We start from the raw sequence: 20,422 nt of genomic DNA on the forward strand, positions 1-20,422 counted from the left end.
ATGTTGGGATTTATGATGAAAAATTATGCGGTTAAAAAGTTTGAGGTATCATTAAGAAAATTGGTTGGTCTTTTTATTGTGATTTTCTCTCTGTATTTCTTAAATGTTCTTTATAATGTTGCTGGAGTGGTATTTGTATTCTCATTTTATATAGTCCAATTAACGGAGGAGATCACAAAGATTCGTAGCAAGGCCAGTAACAACTGTTCAACTCGTTCTCTTCCCAACACCCAAGTCTTCCGTCGATTTATTCGCCTGACAATTAGCTGGAGACGGGAACGACCGAAAATTTCTCCGTTCGGACTCAGGATATTTTGAGATGTCCAAAAAAAAAGCGGACTAACAAGTAACTATGCATCAGCCTGGAATTTTTTGAACTCGTCGATTTAAACTGAGTGCTGAAATTTCCGCACTCACCAGCAAGAAAATGAGATACTGAGTATGGGAATTGCATTGCTGACAACGTGAATGACTTCATTCCGTCGAGACGGAGAGAACAAAAACGAGGGAGCGAACATGCGTATTTTTTCATGAGCTAATCTGTTGACAAGAGCCATTTATATGCAGCAATTCGAGGCATTCGAGCGGTCCCATCCACCAAGTAATGACAGATTGATTGAGTAATTTTTAGAACCGCAAACAGAACTGATAGGGAAGCTTTTATTACAGGAAGAAGTTTTTTTTCCAATCAATCTCCTCACCGTCCAATAATTCGCCTTTACAATGGAAATTCTCCACCAAATATGAGGGATAAATGAAAGACAACCATCATAAATTTCTAGAAACTTGGATTTTTCTTTTCTCTTTTATTAATTAATTAATAAACGTGTATGCCGTAATATTTTACAAGTGCCCAGGGCAACCGACTAGAGGTGTGCCCCAGTTAGCGGCATTAAAGTTGAGATAAATCAAATAACAAAATTAACTAAACGTGAATTGATCACTTTGTATCATCTCCCCACCTCTCACACCCCATCTAATCGCTGACCTCACGCATTTTTATTTACTTGACAACATCCTCGGGAAGGAATATTGAAACTCGTTGGTATGTCTCCAAGAAGATTGATCGCACCATAAACTCTAATATCTCTCTCTCCCTCTTTCCCACAATTTTCATTCGTCTGAAATATTTTAGTCTCGATATACGTAGGTTCGCAAGTATCCCCGAGGACGTCGTGTGGTCGCATCATGGTGTCACCAGTGTTGCCCAGTCAACGAGATAGAATTATACGTTAGATTGTCAGTAAAAATACCTGCAAAGATGACTTAGTAGAACAAAAGTACTACAATCGTTCAATGGAAAATTGCACTCATCATGAATTAGTGATATGAAAAAATAAAAGGAAATACATCTGTCGAAAAAAAATAAATTCACCTTCCAACCCGGCAACACTGGACGCTTCCCAGTGGTATCTGGTGGCGAAATCCCGGAAGTTTCGCCACCAGTAGCACCTCAAAGGTCAGATGTATTTTACCTCCCTTTTTAATAGTAAATAACCATTTATATCACACAAATTTTTAACAATATACAAAATGTACCTATATACAAGTTTAAATTACATATCTCTCTTCATATTTTTCAAATTCAGCTGTCTTATTCGTTCCTCGGTAAGAGGAGGGCCGTAGGGTCGACTCGTTTGACAAATCGATTGTTACTTCACCATCCGGGAGGAATATATCTCAGGCTTGCAATCGACCCCTCAACATCTTTCTCGTTAGTTTTCAAGTTGTTGTTATTTTATTTCTCACTGTTCTCACATTCTCTTTTAAATGTAAATATGGAGTCAGTTTTTGAAGACAAAAGTTTTTTCGCTAAAGAACAGAACGAGTGGAACGTATAACGATCAATTGTATTATACAGTTTACATTCAAGAATTTTATCTCTTTACTTTGTTTATGATTTTTTTTTTGTTATTTATTTCATTTTTATTTCGTTATTGAGCTTTGTAGGAGCTTGAGCCAATGTCGTTAAACTATAATGCTTTTTGTTTTGTTCTCAAGAATACGACATTAAGCTACAAACACATTAGATACTTAATATCGTGAATGTATTAAGGATTATACATTTATTTTACATTTATTGCTGATGCTCGTTTTTTAAACCCTGTTCCTCAGAGATAGTCTGATATTTAAATCGCCTCTTTATACATTCAAATCCTTCGTCCGAACATCCAGGATATTTTTTTTTCTCTCTTGATTGAAATACTCTTAATATCAACAAATTCGGATTTTTTTCCCTCCTTAATCCGCACGCGAGATGAAAATACAAGTCGAACATTAATCCCCTCCCATCATTATCGATCGTTTAGTGCTGCCACGAGGACGAGGTAGAAAACGTTGGAGGATAATAATGAAAATAAATGTTTTAAGTACAACACTCGGTAAGTACTTCACGATGTTTTATTGTTTGTGCAGTGTAATGCATGAGTTGGGCCTTTGTAGGGTGTGGGGAAAAACGAGGAAAGTGTGGGATGAAAAAAGAAAACAAAGTTGTGCATTGAAAACTCAAACTCAGGTGGGCCGAGTGAATTCATGCATGGGGGGCACAGGCCACGACTGGAAAATGTAACGAGACCGTCGAGAAATTAAAAGCCGTCGACAGATGAAGAGAGTGAGGTTAACCAAGTGTATTTCAGAAATGAATATCTCAGGACGTTCTAGTCATTTCGTACGGCAAAATAAACGAGTTCAAGCTTCTACAACGACTTTGAGCTACGTCAGAAGAGGCTGGCAGGAGGGGGAAAAGGGTGGCCCAATGGGGGCTCTATGAAAGTGTAACCGTTAACCTCGGCCACGGAAACAAGGGACGCCTAACGAACTTAGGCGTCACCTCTTTTGCACTCACCGAGGCGAAAGGCTCGATGATTTTGAAAGAAAAATAATTTTCTAAGAGGTGACTACCCACCCCTCCAAAACCTCCTCACAATCGTACTCATTTTATGACTCCTCTTCCCTTCAACTCTTCAACTCTGATTTCCCCTCTCCTTTTTTTTTTCCCATCCATTACTTTTCTATTTTATATTTTAATCCTGATTGGGGAAAAAAATTAAGAGATTTTTTTTTGCCACCGGTCTCGTCACAGGCTCCTCCAACCACCTGCCGCATTCAACTAATTTGGAATGGTAATCACTCTCTTTTTATTTTCCGGTGGCATTTTCGGAGGGACCCCTCGCCACCTGGCCCACCATCTGACGGTGGCTCGTTAACATGCACTGAATCGTCTTTCATTCTTGGTAATAATAATTTATACAGTTTCAGAGAGTTTTTGTGTTGGTGTGTAGATGTGGGGAAAGCTTGAGCGTTAATGCATTGCTTCGATGAGTTTGTTTTTTTTGTTACGTATGAGAAAAATGAGCAAACAATCCTTGAGCAAGTCACCCCTGAAAAATCAAATGAATTCTCCCACCCGAAAAGTCACGTCTCCAACGTGCTCAATTCTATTGAATTATTCTCAATCGCGTGCGCAGCAGTCAGGCAAAAAAAGTACATTAAGTTTGGCTTGTTTGTTTTCATCCAGTTATGTTTGTTTTTTGTAAGTCGCAGAATGATTAAATGTCGAATCCAAAGTAATCAGGTGATCCTTGAGAGCCCGGCTCGTATCGAGCAACAATCCGTGAAATGGATCCATTAATTTTCCTCCCATCCTCCCACGGTTTTTTTCCCCCTGCACTTAGTCTCAAAACCATTCGCCATTGGGCACTATCAATCACAGTTCCACGATTGTTTGATGGCCCAAAAAAAAAAATCACTATTAACTCTGATCAAATTGTCTGCGTACAATAGTCAACACTGTCGCAGCACAAGAGCAGTTGATCTCACAATGATTGTTGCATAGCGTAATGTCTTTAATCGCACGATTCACCCCAGTGCGTCCACTCCTGATACGATGGCTGGGGATGATGCGACAGGTGAGGCGGTTGGACTAGGTGATGTCCCACAAGGCCCAAACCCATGTGATGATGATGGTAATGCTGTTGACCCGGTGGCGGCGGCGAATAGGGATCCCCTCCGACACCCACATCCACAACGTCAACCTGACTTGACGGCATAACACCAGATGGTGGTGTTTGCACTGTACCAGGCATTGACGCTGCAGAGGGAATGACGGGTGACGCTGATAACAATTGCGTCGTGGGCTGTACCTTCTTCGGTCGACCGACCGGGTTACCGCCTCATTCACGACTTCGCCGAGGTCGGCCCACCTTGTTTTTCCGTTGAGGTGCACCACCATTTCCTGTTATCGTTTGTACACCACCGGCTGATGCTACTGATGAGGATTTCATCAGTTTGTGCCAGTCTGGCTCGCACACTGGCTGACCCGACATCAGAGTGTATCTGAAAAATTTATGGTTAGATGTTAGAAGCTCTTCTGATGCAAGAATTCTAATAGATGTTGATAATTATCGAGAAAGGTCAATAGATGTTTGAGAAATAGTTACAACGTTAATCACATTGTGAAATTATGGGGACTCGCACTAAATGATAAATCGAAATTGGCTTTTACAGTATTGATTATATCAATTCACAGGGTATTCAGATAATAATATTGATGATATTGTCGATTTATCTCTATCAATACATCGAAGTCGTATTCAGTTGATTCAAGTTCTTTTGAAAACGATTCACAAGATAATATTCTTTGAGAAAATGCTTACTTGGCACCGGATAATAATGGCTCCCCACACTTGCTGCAGACGAAGCACTTAGGATGGAACACAACCCCCGCCGCTCTTGTGACCAATTGATCCGCTGGTATTGTCTGCGAGCAACCCGCGCACTGGGCTGTACTACCATACATTCTGGAACATAAAATAAAGGATCTTTATAGCTTCAATCTTCTAAAAAAAATACAATAGGACAATTAAATGGTCGCAATATCATCAAATTGTTGCTCTTTATCTCAATCCGGCTGATTTCTTATAACATTAAGGACTATTACTTCGTAGAAGTTCATCCTCTTAATGATAAATCAGGTGTCTGTGGAGGAATCTGGCTCCCGAAGATGATTTTCAGAACAGACAGACCCTTTTCGGCCCGAGTAAGAGCTTTTCCTCTCATTATCAGACAAATTTTATTGGAATCCAGTGCTTTTCATCTCTGGAAACCAGCAATTTCCCTCCTCTGCTCGAAGAGCAATAAAGGAAAAAGGACTGTATACAGTGGTGAAATAGTATTTTTGTTGAATGAAGGGTTTACATTCAGTTTAAGTTTCCATTTACATTACGTCTGCAATAAGATCCCCGGAAAATGCCGTTCACCAGCAGCTGTATTTTCCCATTTAGCCTCATCATCTCCATTCGTCGTATTCGACTTTTCACACGCACTAATGGGGACGGAATAGGAATATTCTATATATAATAAAAAGTGGGATTAATAAACAACCAAATGTCCACGAATCGCTGACACACCCCGTTGGTTAAACCCGGTCATGCCGATAGCCAAACTAAACGAGCGAGCCGATATAATAAGGTGTTGTAAATGCGCCTTTTAATTGGCAGCCCCAGTGGAGATAAAGAGGCTCAGTGAGAGCCGTTGGGCCCCAGTGAGCCTTTGCCGCTATCGTGATCCTGACCTGGCGCGAGCGACTGTATACCCCTGGAAGTACCATTTCTGGATTGAGCCAGTATCGTAACCCGTGTATAAAGAATAGAAAGTGGTGGGGGTTAATTATTTATTCGCCCTCGTTCGTGGAAAGGCGGATTTGTTACTTTTATTTTTCATCTATTTATTCCAATTTTTTTTTTATACTCGTTACATTCAAGAAAGTGCTGTGCGTGAGGGTGCAGACGGCTAATGAGCAAGATCGATCAGTATCGTCGATCGGCTCTATTTATTCTCTCGGCGTTCATAAATGGACGCGAAATAATTATTTTCTTGATTTATGGTGTTCATCAGTGCATAAACAAGCGGAATCAATATCTGTCTTTCATTAGAATCGAACTGAATATACAGTTCTAAATACGTGAGTGATAGGGCACGAAAAAATTGACCTTAAAAATTTAATTAGTTTCAACTCAATACTGCATTGATTTTTATTTGATAAATTTAGATGTTGTTAGAATGGTGAAATAAATTTTTGGATATTTTGCTGACTTTTCAAATGAAATATAAATTATACTTCTGAAATTGAACTCTTCTTCACGGAGATTACGCTAAATCTCACGAGCAAATCCTCTGGACTTGTCCGATTACCCCCCGTTTTAATTCCGATATTATCTGACGCTAAAATGAAGTCGAGAATATTGAGGAAAAGGAAGGGACGAAGGAGTCCTTCACACCGAGGCAAAACAACGTTTTTGTTCATTCGTATTTTCTTAATCTCCCGTCGCATTTCAAGTCACAGGAGACTCTGCTAACTCGAGATTAGTAATTTGATAATGATGGTAAATTGAATGAGCGTGAAAAATTAAATGAGTATTTTCGTATGAATCAGGCTGGCCACGCACGTTCTGGGAGATTACACTCCAGAAATATGTGAATGTTTGTGTTGTGCTCTCGTGTATGCAAGAGTTAATGGCAGCCGATATTTGCTGAAGCGGTGCACAGTGCTTGCAAAGTACGGAGCCGTAAAGCTACGTGTTTATGCTGTAATTGGCGCGTGTGTGTAGTGATTCACGATTTTTAGGGGTTCAAAAATCGGGTTAATCTAGGGATTAAAATTTTTTTCATTGATTCAGCTGATTCGTGTTATGTACCTGCATTTTTTATTTATCATTTTATTTAAGACCAAAAGGTGAATGTTTTTTCGGACATCATTTCTTTTGAAATATAGTGAAAATTTCGAGCCTGATATCTATTAAATCAAATTAACCTTCCATTTGATTTTGATAACTTCAATAATTCCATAGCATTACTTTCCTGATAATCCTTCTAAAATCCGTTTTCCCGTGCAAAAGAAATAAATAAATCACTCAAATTAATCAAAATTACCATAATTGCTTCCAACAATTTCCCACAATTTCTCCTCTCTATTTATATAAAATCCATTTACCACCTACATAATAAATCATCCCATTTACCGAAAGTCCCATTAATTCAACATAAATATTTGATTCATACCAGGGGATTACATTAACTCGTTGATTCAACCATAAAATCCATAAAACACATGTACTGTCAGTCAACGAGATAATTACGTAACAATGGAGATAACATTTCCATCGTAATTCGTATTGTTATGAATAAATGACTAAACGTTTTATACATGCTGCAATATTCCCAATGAAAACGACAAATGAGAGCAGCTCCTCGTCCCTCTCCCTCTCTCTCTCTCTCTCCCTCACAACGTGAAAGGTAGAATGGAGAGGAGCACAGGTGGAAGTGAGAGAGAAGCTCAATTGGATTCGCGGTTCCTCGTTATTAATTTAATCACTGTCTGACAGTTCTATAATTAAATTGCTAATTTATCCGTCGAGATCGTTTCGTGCACTCTCTCTCCCTCTCTCTCACCCGATGGTGGGGCATGGGCCCTCGTCGAAAAACCAGACGCAATCATTGTTCTCTTTCTCGGTTGAGTAATAACGAGATGTTTTAACATTAGTTACATTGTCAAAATGGTTAATGGAACAGTAATGGTGCATGTCTGTGTTCATTTAAACCCAAGTTCGTGTAGTAATACACCGAAAATAAACGTCATAATGTCTCCATCGATCAGTTTAAAAAGTCAGGCTTATGAAATATCGTTGGGCAAATATCTTCGACGATTGACAAATGCGATTGAACAAAATAATTATTTTCCCCTTTATTTTATAGCAACAATTATTTCATTAAACTCACGTGCGACACTAATTGTTAGTAATGTATTGGTGATGACGCATCATCGAGGAGAGGAACCGGACATTCGATTTTTAATAATAAAAATACGGGGGATGAGGCTTGAGATCAATTAACCGAGTGCAACCACCAGCTCATGATGTACCCATTTGCCACTGAGACAGGGCCACAGACACATGGACTACGGTGAACATTAGATTGGTCAATTAATCAAATAATGTAATCACTGGGCGTGTGATTAACACGTGGACATGTACAAATGACGGGAGTTCGTCTCCTTCGCGATCGGGGGAATAATGAGGGATTAAAAAAGGTATTTTGTGGAGTTATAAATGAAATGGAAAATGAAGGAGTTGGAGAATTAACGAACTTGGTATTATGGGTGGTATATGAGGGGGAGGAGGGGGGGAGTGGAGATGACTCGATGTTGGCTTCTCTCTTGGCCTTCGTCCCGTGCAATTACCAGACGCCATCTGTTCTATCCGTTCTACTTCATCGGCGAGACGCTCGGGGAGCTTCTAATTAGTAATTACGAAGAAATCGAAAATAGACGGATTTCACGGGTTTGGGGGATGCAGGTATTGTTAGGTAAATGTGGAAGATGGATGTGAATGAGGAACGAATTTATTTCCTGACATTTGAAAATAATTAAAAAACTACTAAGAAGAATCATTATCACCGGGATCGACAGCACTATCAAAAGTGCATCCGTCACCATTGTTTATAATATTTTTTTTTTCGCGAGGTCAGGCAAAAGGTCGACGAAAGGCTATGCATGTACCTAGCGGGAAGCCAGGACTTTAAGGCAACGGGACGCCCGAAAATAATTACGCTAATTAAAGCCGGCCAATTTGCGCTTTAGACAATTAAAGTGGCGATGAGGAGAGAGAGAGAGAGCCAGAGTGAGAGTGGGGCTGAAGAAGGGTGGACTAACTCATTAGCAGCCTGGCTGTGTATGCCGCCGGCTGTGTACTTCCTTGTGTGAATGAAAGCGTGCATTTCATCCTTTCTCATGTGTATGAGCGGGAGGGAATGCATGTAGAAAGGAACCACATAGATACACACTAAAGTCTCGTACTCCGGGATATTAACGTATTCGTCTTTCCCAATTGTATGCCCAGGTTATCCAATAACCGTGGAAATACAGTGGAATTCGATATCACGGTTCAGGTCGATCGATTTTACCAAGGCTGAGGGTGTTTTTTTTTTCATTGCTTTATATCTTAATTAAAATACAAAGTGGACCCATCATCAATTTATCACGATAGTTTGATGTTTACTCAACGTTGAAAGGCTCCTGGTGGTGCACAGGGCTGTGGGGTGGCAATAGATGGAGGGGAAGGGGGAGAGAAGAAGGGGGTTTTATTAATTTTACTCTCTTGAACGCAACCGAAAAGTTAAATTGAAGTTGAACGGTCTTGTAATGAGGTGCTGCGTTGTGGAAAATGAGTTTCGACTTAACGACAAATTGCCTGGACTTTTATTTTGTTTCTCTTGAATTTTGTTGTATTTTTTTTTTCCACTCGTTTTCGTTTCTACCGCGTTGCGTGTCCCTCGACCACACCACCTTAATACAGCTATTTCAATGTGTCGGAGTATTTTGTGCAGTGAAAATGGGGGAGGAGGGAGGAGCTGGGGGGAGCTGATCGATCTGAAGATGGTGAGGGGTTGCAATAACCATTTAATTCAGTCAATCAAAACTCCTATTAGTTCGCGAGTTGCAATTTTGTCGGATTTACTGGACATTACTGGGGCTTTGTATTAGGTGAGTCAGATTGGGAGAGGGTGGGCCGGGAGGAGGGGTGGGAGGGACTATTGTGAGCCGATCGCAGGTGGAAATTGTTTTAATTTAATACGGGGAGGGTATGAGATCTTTATACACATAGTAATAAAATCTGTATTCACTTGGAGATTGGATTTAAATGAAATGCGTAGAAAATTATTGAATCATCAACAAAAATTTAGTAATTGATTATCCGGCATGTGTAATTTGAAATTGATGGTGTCCAATTGTATGGTTGGGTTACTCTGAAAATATTTTTCCATTCTTTTAACGAACCCTGTTCCATCGAAATAGTATCATTCGTTTATGAAATTCCGATGATTAACAGGGTTTCATGTTACATCACGAAAAAAAAATTTGGAAAAAAGCACAGTATTTTTCTGCAGGATTTACTCATTTGTTCAAAAATCAATAACCTCCCAATCAACTCAATATTCCATCCCCATTTCCAAAAACTAAAATGACTACGACCATTGATCCATAAATGTGTACGTTTACATCACTTGTTCACGACTGATGATCAAAAGACTTTTATTTCATCTGACGCAAAATAATCAGGAAAAAAAAATCCCTTTTCCTCCGATAATTCCGACAAATTTGTTCAAAAGCCAATGAACTCTCAATCAACTCCAATCCACCCTCTCCCTCCTCCCATGGCCCCCAAAACTCCAATTGGTCCGATCTTCGACTCATTTTGATGTAATTAACGTTTTGATTGCATGCTTTGTTTTCCCACTCCCTTCCCTCCCTTTCCCCAAAACTCCGACGGCCAGGGGGGTTGCTCGAGGGGTGTCAAGGGGTAGGGAAAGGGGGTAGCAGTTTCTCGTTGGACAGGGGCATCGATCAGTCCACTCGTGTACTGTGTGTGCACACGGTTCTATTGCCAAGCCCATTTGTGTGAGTAACACTGCTTGTTCTTCCTCCCCCATCCCCTTTCCCCCCCATCAGAGTCTCTCACCGTCTTCCATCCTTTCTATCCTTATTCAACCCATACACACAGAGATGAAAATGCTCTCCTTTGCGGCAGAGGCCCACACGCCTTGTATTTAAAAGAGTCACGTGGGCTCCCTGTATATATTCACGGTATAACGTAAAAGAAGCGCGGCTAATTTAAATGGATTAATTAAGTTAAATTGGAGATTCTTTATATATATATTTTTTTCTTTATTTTGCTTCGCTCGACGGTTTCGCGAAATCGGGTAATTATTGCTGGAGGAAACGAGAATGAAGAGAGGAGGAGATAGAATATGTTGAAGAGAGAGGAAAAATCGGGGGAATGAAATTATCCACTTTCTGGGTGGGCATTGACATAATCTGAACGGTGTTTAATCTTTTTGGGCTGAGGCTTAATTAATCTGGTGATATGGATTGATAATGAAAATCGATTGAATTATTTAAGTGAAAAGACGAGCAAACGAAGGGCGACTGCCGATGACAGTTTTTTAAACATCTGCGGCGGTTTAAAATTCACATCAAGAGTGGGATATTCTAATGACAAGTGAATTTGTCAAAAAAAAAAATTGCAGTTCATTAATAATTTAATGGATTGACTTTAGGGTAAAATTATGTTAAAAATTATCCACATTCTGGGTGGGCATTGACATAATCTGACGCATCTAGAATATTATTGTGGATTGTAGGGTTAATTAATCTCTTGATATCAATCATTAATAAAAATCCAATGGGTTTCTTCGACTTAATCTTTTTTTTTGATTGACGAAGAGGGCGAACAACTTGGAGATTACAAGGGACCGACGCTGTGATTTGCAATAATACTCGGTGCAAGAGGGAGAGAGGCCCCGTGGAAAGCAATATAAGTGAAGTATACTGCAATTAATATATCTTGATTAGTTTTCAACAGAGTTGCCTTTTTATCCGCCCCTCTTCCCTCACACGTCCCCCCCACCAGCAATTCCATTTACTTATTGGCAATAAGTAATTATATTGTTCTCCGCGGGGCGAGGGGTACCTCATTTTTTACGTCCCCGTCGGCGCCGCCAGGTGGAACGTATCCACCTTTTTTGCCTGGCAATGGCTTTTTTTCCTTTTGGTTTTTCGTGTTGAGTTTAATCTCCTCTCGCTCTATTCCCATATCCCAGTGAGAAACCTAATTACGATTTTTACACTCTTCATCAACAATTACATGGGGCTCTCTCGCTTCCATCGGGGGGAGAGATCGTATCGAGAGGGGGGGGGGCACCTTGGACCACAAGTAAGTTCAAACTCGAGGTGAGGGCACTGGGGGTCAATGGAGAAACAAAACAGCGACCGGTTCGAAGGGGTTAATACCTCATTCCTCATTTTTTTGATTTTTTTTGTGGTGGGCTGGCGTCAGGGTGAGAGGAAATCTCCCAATTGAGAGGATATTCGGATAAAAACATGAAGATAACTTAATATAGTCCGGCTGATTTAGACATTCCTGACAGCTCTATCCTAGACTAAATTAATAGACAAAAACCCACTAATTACCCTGGACACATTTCCCGAAAACTTTTGGCCCAACCAACTTAAATTGTCTTAACATTCCTTCGAAAATTAACAAATTTCGATTTTGAATATGCGAAACGGCACATAATAGTTATGATAACGTTGGAAATTCGAATTCCCGTTGAATACAAGAGATACCGTGGATCCAACTTTAATTTGCTACGTGATTCCCCCGCGTCACCTTGGAAAGTTTCATTCGTCGCGTTGACTGTTGGATTACATTATAGTCACTGAAGCTGAAACGACGTTATATTACGCCCGATGGTATCACACCAGTTTACACCGTCTCCCAAATTTCTAATACCTCAAGCCGTCGTTCAATGAAAAAATTCAGAGAAATTTAAGAAGACGTTTCTCACTATTTTTTAAATTTTATAATCAATTTTCTTAATCAATATACTCCTGGCTATAAATTGTTTTTCTCTAACCAAGAAGATTGTTTTACCGCGTGCGTTCCATAAAATTTCACTTTCATTCGTCACAATTTGCAAATTTTATCGTGATTTTCAAAATAATCTCCAACCCACGTTTCCGTCCGTCCTAGTGATCATTACAGTGAGCTTTCGATTTCATTGAGAGCATTGAGTAACAGAAAATTGAGAGGGAGACCTTGGGGCTCCCCTCCAAAGACTCCGATATCAATTAATTCGAATTCTAATTACATTCATCCACCGTCAATCCCTCCGTAATCCGCATGTCCATCAGTCCATCCTCATATTTAAACGCAATTGATCCTCCAAGCTCTCCCCACAGTTAATTAATATCGAGACGTAATGCTTCATTACGCGGAAAGAATAATTGAGGAAAAATCATCCAACAAATAATCGTAATGTGATTCCAGCAAGAAATGAGATTTAATGAAAAATCCATACAACAATAAACTGTTGGTTAGTCTCTCGATTTTCTCCACGAATTTTCGAAAAATTAAAATGATAGACATAAAGACTAGAAATAATCGAAACGAATGAAATTTGCCCAATAAATTCGAGTTTTTACCAAGAATGCACGATTGTCTGACCATTGCCGTAATGGTTCCCCTTCTCTCTAAATATTTTTAATTATCACCTCCATCATCCGCTCACCCGTCTCCCCTACTTACTTATCTTCAATCGCTAATTCTTCCAAGAAAATAATCATCACTCATTAAAAAAAATCGCTAAAAAATTGTTAATAACCTATTAAACCATTTTGCAAGTGTCTTATCTGGTTTGCTCTCATCCCCATCGTCTCGCATCCTGAATCACTTGCCAACTAAATGAGAACGAAGAAGGAGACAATAAATAAACCTCTAATAACATTTTAACGTGACAAATGCTACGGCTATACTCATTTCACGTGGAGGCCAAGTACACAAGCGTCAATCAGACGAAGAGAGCGGGCGTAATCCAGCGTCACGCGAGGACAAATTAAAACTTAGTTGCTTTGCAATTTCATCAAAAAGACGGCGGGGGAGAGAGAGACGGTCTGAGGCAATTTTCTTGAGCGTCTCTTACCCCACCTTCCGCTGCACACCACCCTCCACCCACTTTTGTGATTGTATGTGGCTCGATGTCGCGTGTTTCGTAGTAAGTAAATTGTTTTCGGGATTTTGTGGCGTATGTGTGGAAGAAAAGTGGTGGGTAGGGGAGGGGAAATTGTCGAAATTTTCCTGACTCGCCCTGTGACGGCTTTCGGAGGGGTGGGAGGCCATTGGACGGGTTGGGATGAGTCCCATTTTCCTCTCCTGCTACTCAACTAAATGAGATGGGGGGTTGGATAACCAGTGAAACCCCAAATTTCATTTGGTCAAGAGTAACTCGATGTCTCATACATTGTGACTCTAATTTGTTTGCATTTCTGCAAAAGATCTTCAAAAAATCATTAGGAGAATCATCGAACGACCATTGAAATGGATCTTTTTACAATTATCGCGAATTTCATTGATTCAATTGATGAAAAAATTGTTATGTCAAATACATGTCAAAGTGAGCGTTTAAAATTGTCTGCAGCAGATATAGCTGTGAAGTTGAGAGTATATCCATCGTACGGCCAACAAAACTTTCTAAACGATACGGTAATAACAATAATAACTTTTGTAACTCAACCGGGGTGGCCCGCGCAGTCGGCCGTGAGCAGCCCACGGTTGATAAAGAAGATAGTTTTGCTGTGAGAAACAGGGGCGGGGGGTGGGACTAAGCGAAATACTCTGGCGCGTAAATTGAACATCCAACTTGTATTTATATGATAATAAGCGCGTTTAAATATACCCAGTGTATACCTAAACTCGCTACTTAAATAGCCGAACGATTACACTGGCCTCGCTATTCGCGGAGAATGGAATAGGGGATGGGGGAGAGAAGGGGAGGGGAGAAGAATCTCCATAGGACCATACGATGCCATCCCTCGGCTCTCCCATCGTTTCCTCTTTCCACTGGTATTAATAACATTCACTATTTCTCAAACTGAACTCTTTGAAACTACAAACGACTCACAGGAGGGGCGAGTGCTGGGGGAGGGGGATGGGAAATATTTACATATTTACAGGAGCCACAAGTTTTAGGAACTTTTCACAAACTCACTTGAGTATTCTTTAAGACTTGGACTTAAAGACCTGGAGATTTTCATGGAATTGTTATTTATTTTTTTGCCCGTTAGTAGTACGAGTTTTTCGGGGAGGAATTTAAATCTCCATTAACAGGAAATTTATTGTGTGTAATGAATTCTTCAGATAGATAATTCAGCACAAAATATAATTTCAGTGTCAGGGACGAGGTATATTCGCTAAATTAATTTATGACTAGTGTGCTGAGTAGTGATCATCACTAAAATTGATCAATTTTCCGTCCGACTATTCGCAAAAGTTCCCCTTTTTCATTTCAAAGAGTCCTATGAGACCCAGGGGCAGGGACAGGAGGGGGAGGGCGGCCTAAGGAAGCGTTAACTGGAGGATGCAGAGGGGGTGAGGTTAGAGAGTAAGTGAGGAGAGGAGTCAAGGGGGTGAGAGTGAGTTAGGGGGGTTGGCTATAATTTTAATGACGGCGTGTCCGCGCAGACTATTAAGAATACGCGTCGCTAGAAACTTTTAACGAGGCGCTGCCGTCGTACAGAGAAAAACCCCCTTTCTCCCTACTACCCTCGTTTGGTAGCTGGGATGTATAGGAATGACGATGTCGCCACTGGTGACAAGGTTTCCCTCCTCTTCACCCCACCATCCACCGCCGATTCACGGTGAATACAGGTCCGTAGCATTATGTATTTTATAATGATCTCACAAGAAAATTGCAATTTGCGACCAACTGAGGACGGAATTTCTGTGTTGATGCAACTTTAAGTAACGTAACTTTTAATTCGATCATTCTTCATTACAAACTTTTAGTCCAATTTTTTAGTGGTTATCAATTCAAGGGGAGCCGAAATGACGCGTTGGAATCGAATTAGAATTTTCTACATCTATTTTTTTTCTTTTTATTTATTGAGTTGATTCTTCGTTAGAACTAAATTGAATTCATTCAGAAAAAATAATCGGAATAAAATGAAACTGTAGTAGGGAATACCGCAGAGTACCAAAAGATGTAGAACTATTCCCTATGTTTTGGGGGACTTGTAAATAGACACTTTTCGGTTTTGAAATGAAATAAAAAAGAATTGGTGTTTTGCTGGATGTGGCGCGTGTCAGCGTAGCGATACGGAATTAGTTAGTCGCGGCACGAGCCCATCGGGGCTTTTGAATTTATCGATTGGAGGGGAGTGTGCGGTGCAGGTTTCAGGCTGACTTACATACTGAGGTGGCACTCATTGAAAAAAAAATTCATAATGATTTGGCGAAGGAATTTTTCTCGATGAAATTAATTCTGATTGCACAAAGAATTTCGTTCATAATTTCGTTCTATAGAATAAATACCAATTTATAATTTTTAATTTCATCATGCATGGTTGAAATTAATTAGGAAAATGGGTAACTATGATTAGTCTTTGTTGTTTGTTCAACGCGCATTTTGCAAAGAATTCTAATTGCTATATTTGTCAAAAAACTTCAAGAAGCAAATGCCTAACACTACGTTCAATAGTGATTGCATTTTTCACTGTAATGGAAATTAACTTTTTTTCATATTTATCATAGTTGTAGTTGATAGCAGGAAATTACATTGAAATTGGATATTAATTTGTGGGACAGAAAAAAATTATTCAAATTAGCGAATGGGAAAAAAGCGAAGGAGTGAGAGATCGTTTATTTCAACCCAGAGGCTTTTATAATTTTCATTTCACTTTCTGTTAATGGGATATGGAGATTAGATTGAACGATATCGTTAATACACTTTGTAAAAATATAATGAAAAAACAAAATGCGGTGAATGTAGACTCACTGTATTGATAATTGTCATTACGGGTAATGACTATTGACCTTATCTCGTGGGGGCAGTGAGCACGTGTCAATATCTTGTGGGACAAATGGATTCCGATTGAACGCGGAATTTCGGGGTATTTATGGTGAGAGACAACGACTGTCACTATTCGATAAGCCCACCCTTATGAATGCCCCATATCCCATCAAAACAGAAAAAAATATTCCAAAAAATCCTATTTTTTCCTTAAATTATTTTTCCAGATCCTATGAATTGGACGGATCAATCGGAGATGTTCAACAAATAAGAAGAATAAAATTAAAAATAATCTCAATTATCTCTCGTGTAAAAAATTAGCAGATTAATTAAAATTCTAATTTTTAATGCAGAGGAATATTTCATGAAACCGAACCAACTGTTCTATCTTGCAACGGAATATTCTAATTAATAAAATTTCACAACATCTCTTCCGCACCCCATTCACCCGATGGTTCGTTTAATAAATTTTGATGTTAAGAATGTAGAGATTTGATGGATCCCAGTATGAAGATTCATTACAGCACGTGTACCCTCGTCTCGTGGCGTATCAGTTGGTGCTTTCATACATATAACTTGCGGCTGGTACGGAGATAAAGCAGGGTCGTTAGCACGGTTAGAGCACAGAGGGGTAGGAGACTAGAGAAGGATGAAAACGACGAAAACAGGAGTGAGAAGGACTGAAAATACCTAAGGGAGGACAGAGAGCCTGTGAGCGAAGGGACCAAGCTATCGAGGGGTCGTGGATTATTACGAAGGGGAGAGAGGGCCCTGAGGCGAGCGTTGACGAACCTCACTGCGACACACACGACGCTTTTCCCCACTTTCCTATTCTCCATTTGGAAAATTTAACGAGCGCAAAACGCGGGACTCCCGCGTCCGATTTCAAAGCTCCTCGTTTTCTTTCTCACTTTTTTTTATTACGACAGATCCCAGACGAATTCAAACGAGCAGATGGTATCCAAAACATTGGATTTTTTTCTCAGATGATTTCATTATAATTTTACTAATTAATTTCACTCACAAATTAAAGGATATTGAAGGACTTGGGTCGCAATGAAATTACTTAAAAATATAATTTCTTAATGACACGTCTGATCTTAATAAAACATTCAAGGAATATTCTCCGAAGAATAGTTACCTGAATTTACTATTTCGTCACCCAAAACACGTAAAATATCTCTCTCCCTCTTAGTGCCGTTTCGAATTTAAACTTGTAAATAATCCAACAGCCCAGAATGTGCAGTTATAACGTTGATACGAGTGCAAGGTACTCGAGTGCGCGGCCGATAGCGCAACGCATCTCGGTCGAGGCATTAAATAATCGTCCAATCAACGTTCGGGGCAACTCCAAAGTCTTTAGACTCCAATCTGCATGTTAAGAGGCCGTTAATGCCTTTTCACCTAGCTTGTATCCTCACCTTTCCCCCCTTATCCACTCTCTACTATCCTACATGGTGCCCACTCTTACTTTGCATTTCGAGTTTATCCCGCAATAATCCTCGCAAACATATGTATAAATTTTCTACCTCCCTCTCTCCCTCCGAATAAATTGAATAAGGCAAAGTTTATCGTTTTATTTCGGAAAATGGAGAGAAAATATTGAGATGCTAATTAAGATTGGAAATTCAAGGATTAAACCATGGAAGGCACAAACAAATTTATGATTGAAAATATTTACTTAAAATTTTTCATGCTATTATTATTATTTGTTACAAATACAAAATGAAAAAGAGAATAGCATTCATCAATGTAAAGAGGAAATTTTAATCGCACTTTTGTTGTGGTTATATCATAATCAAATAAAAAGCAAAATCGAAAACATCACTACAAAATATTCTTTCTCCATAAAAAAAAAAAAATCAAATCAGGAATTCTGAAAATATACACTGCAGACACGTTAAAACATCGCAGCAGAGCGAGATCCCAAGACAAGCAAATCGAGCAATGCAAACATAATTTATTGGAAATATTGTGTACCCACTTCGAGATACACTTGCCGCCCCCTGTTCCTCTCACTCCTTTGTTTCATCCCCTTCTCCGACTCCGTCGTAACCGAGACCCGTCAATTCCAACCCCTCCTCACCCCCTGGTTCCTCGTTATACAGGTACACAGATGCGTCTCGTTTCATCCCTGGTAATTGCTTATTAAATTCCTAGGGGGGATGGCCCATCTCGGGTCTACCACCTCTCATTCCATCCCCCAAGCGCAATCCCTCCCCATTTCCCACCCTTTGCCGCGCCTCATCGTCTTCATCTCTCTCTCTCTCTCACGAAGTTGTTGAGGGAGGCACGCGCGATCCTGAGGAGGAGGACTGGCAGAGCTCGAGCTTGTCCAACAGAATTGTTTTCCTGTTACCGTGAAAATATGCCAAGAGGGGAGATATTCTCCACGTAATTGGATTATTAATTAGCTTGTTAATGAGACAGATTTGAAAATGTTAAGGGGAAGAGGGGTGTAGATGTGAGGAATGTGATTCGAGGTGGTCTTGTGGAAAAATCAAGTGTAAAATCTATTTCTTCATTTCACAACTCAGGCAATTAAATTTTGAGATTTAAGTATGTGCCATCGATTTTCGTTTAAAAATTTCCGTATAAAATCCGACTTTAAGAAGACGATCGATGTAAAGAAATCATAAAAAATCGCTTCATCTCAATTTTCCTTTTTTTTCTCCCTGAATTTGGAGCTAACGAGGACCGAGGAAGTCGAAATTGCCGTAGAATAGTGGAAAAAGGGGTGAAAAAGAATAAACACTCCCCTGATTTCGTTTTGGCCGAGCTATCTACAATCCCCACGCCCCCGATTTCTTATTCCGCTTCTCACAGTTCAATGGAAACTGAAAAATTTTCAACGACTGAATCAAGAGCCGAAAGAGATTTTCCTAAAATGCAAAAGATGAACTTCAACATTGAGAGGGAAATAAAGGTTCCGATGCTCTTATTCTCGTCACGGTTTCGTAATCTGATAAATTAGGTACATATAACGACGACGTCTGATCGTGGTTATTAGGTTGGGTAAACGCCACAACCCCTGCCAAGTAGCAGGGAATAACCCCGTAGACTCCCCCTCTCCTTTATTCTGGCTCTCGTCGCTGTGGGTGAATAATTCGCATTCGGTATTTACTATGCCACTCGCAACCGACAAATGGGATTATTATTACAGTTCGTGCACCTTTTGGTACTGGGGGAGGACATATTCAATTGTCCTTCGCTTTTTACGATGTTGGGAATTTTAAGGAAAACTTTTTGCCAATTGCAGTTCACGTTTTTTGTTATTTATGATGAGTCAATAATATTGAGCTGAATGCGGTTTCAATATTTTAGTATTTAACTATTGAAAAGTTTCGGAAAAACACCGAGAGATAGTTACCCTCAAAATATCGAGTGGTGAAGGAATTCCAAAAACCGTTATTGAAAATTCAAATGCAGGAGCATAATAACAGCCCAAAAATAATCATTTGAGTGAACCAGAAAACCGCAAAATAACTAATTGGAAAGAAAATCGAGTGGATAGGAAATGGGATATTTCGAACCGAAAAATCAACAAAAACATTGGCATGAAAAATAACGAAGAGGTGTTAATTTGCTGGCCGTAGTTTTTTCACAAATTATCCATCAGATGGTGTATTTTTACAAGCAAATTACACACACACCTACCGTACCATACTGGAAAATACTGGAGATAGGTGGGCCATGGGTGATTGGTTTTTGGTGGAGAGTGGGTGTTGGGTGAGTCGTCAAAGGGACCTCTGGTAAACGGGCGAGAGGTTTTGACGGGTTTGGGGGCATGTAAAAAAACGAATTTACTTGTTTTTTTCCCTACACCTGTATCCGCGATATCGGAAGCGTAACTCAAATATATCAGTCCGGTGTGAAACGAGATGCAACGAAAAAAAAATCGTTAAAGAAATAACTGGTTCTCTATGACAGAATTTAAATAAATTTTGATAAAAAATTGGGTTGTAAGGGGTGGTTGAGTGGCTTAAAAAAATATTAACACGCATCTTTGGTCGCGCACGCG

At 39.8% G+C, this 20,422-nt stretch overlaps 1 protein-coding gene across 3 annotated transcripts in view; it reads right to left on the bottom strand.

Moving 5' to 3' along the window:
• Positions 1–771: 771 nt before the first annotated feature.
• Positions 772–20,422, bottom strand: part of LOC135161961 (LIM/homeobox protein Lhx9-like) — a 76,458-nt gene continuing 56,807 nt past the window's right edge. For all 3 annotated transcript variants that reach the window (XM_064119999.1, XM_064120000.1, XM_064119998.1), the window contains exons 4-5: positions 4,656–4,799; positions 772–4,335 (exon numbers count right to left, since the gene is read on the bottom strand). In XM_064119999.1, coding sequence (XP_063976069.1) covers positions 4,173–4,335; positions 4,656–4,799 — 307 coding nt within the window. In that variant the 3' untranslated portion in view covers positions 772–4,172. The remainder of the gene's footprint in view (positions 4,336–4,655; positions 4,800–20,422) is intronic.

Source organism: Diachasmimorpha longicaudata, chromosome 4, assembly GCF_034640455.1.
Source record: "Diachasmimorpha longicaudata isolate KC_UGA_2023 chromosome 4, iyDiaLong2, whole genome shotgun sequence".
Lineage (NCBI taxonomy): Eukaryota > Metazoa > Arthropoda > Insecta > Hymenoptera > Braconidae > Diachasmimorpha > Diachasmimorpha longicaudata.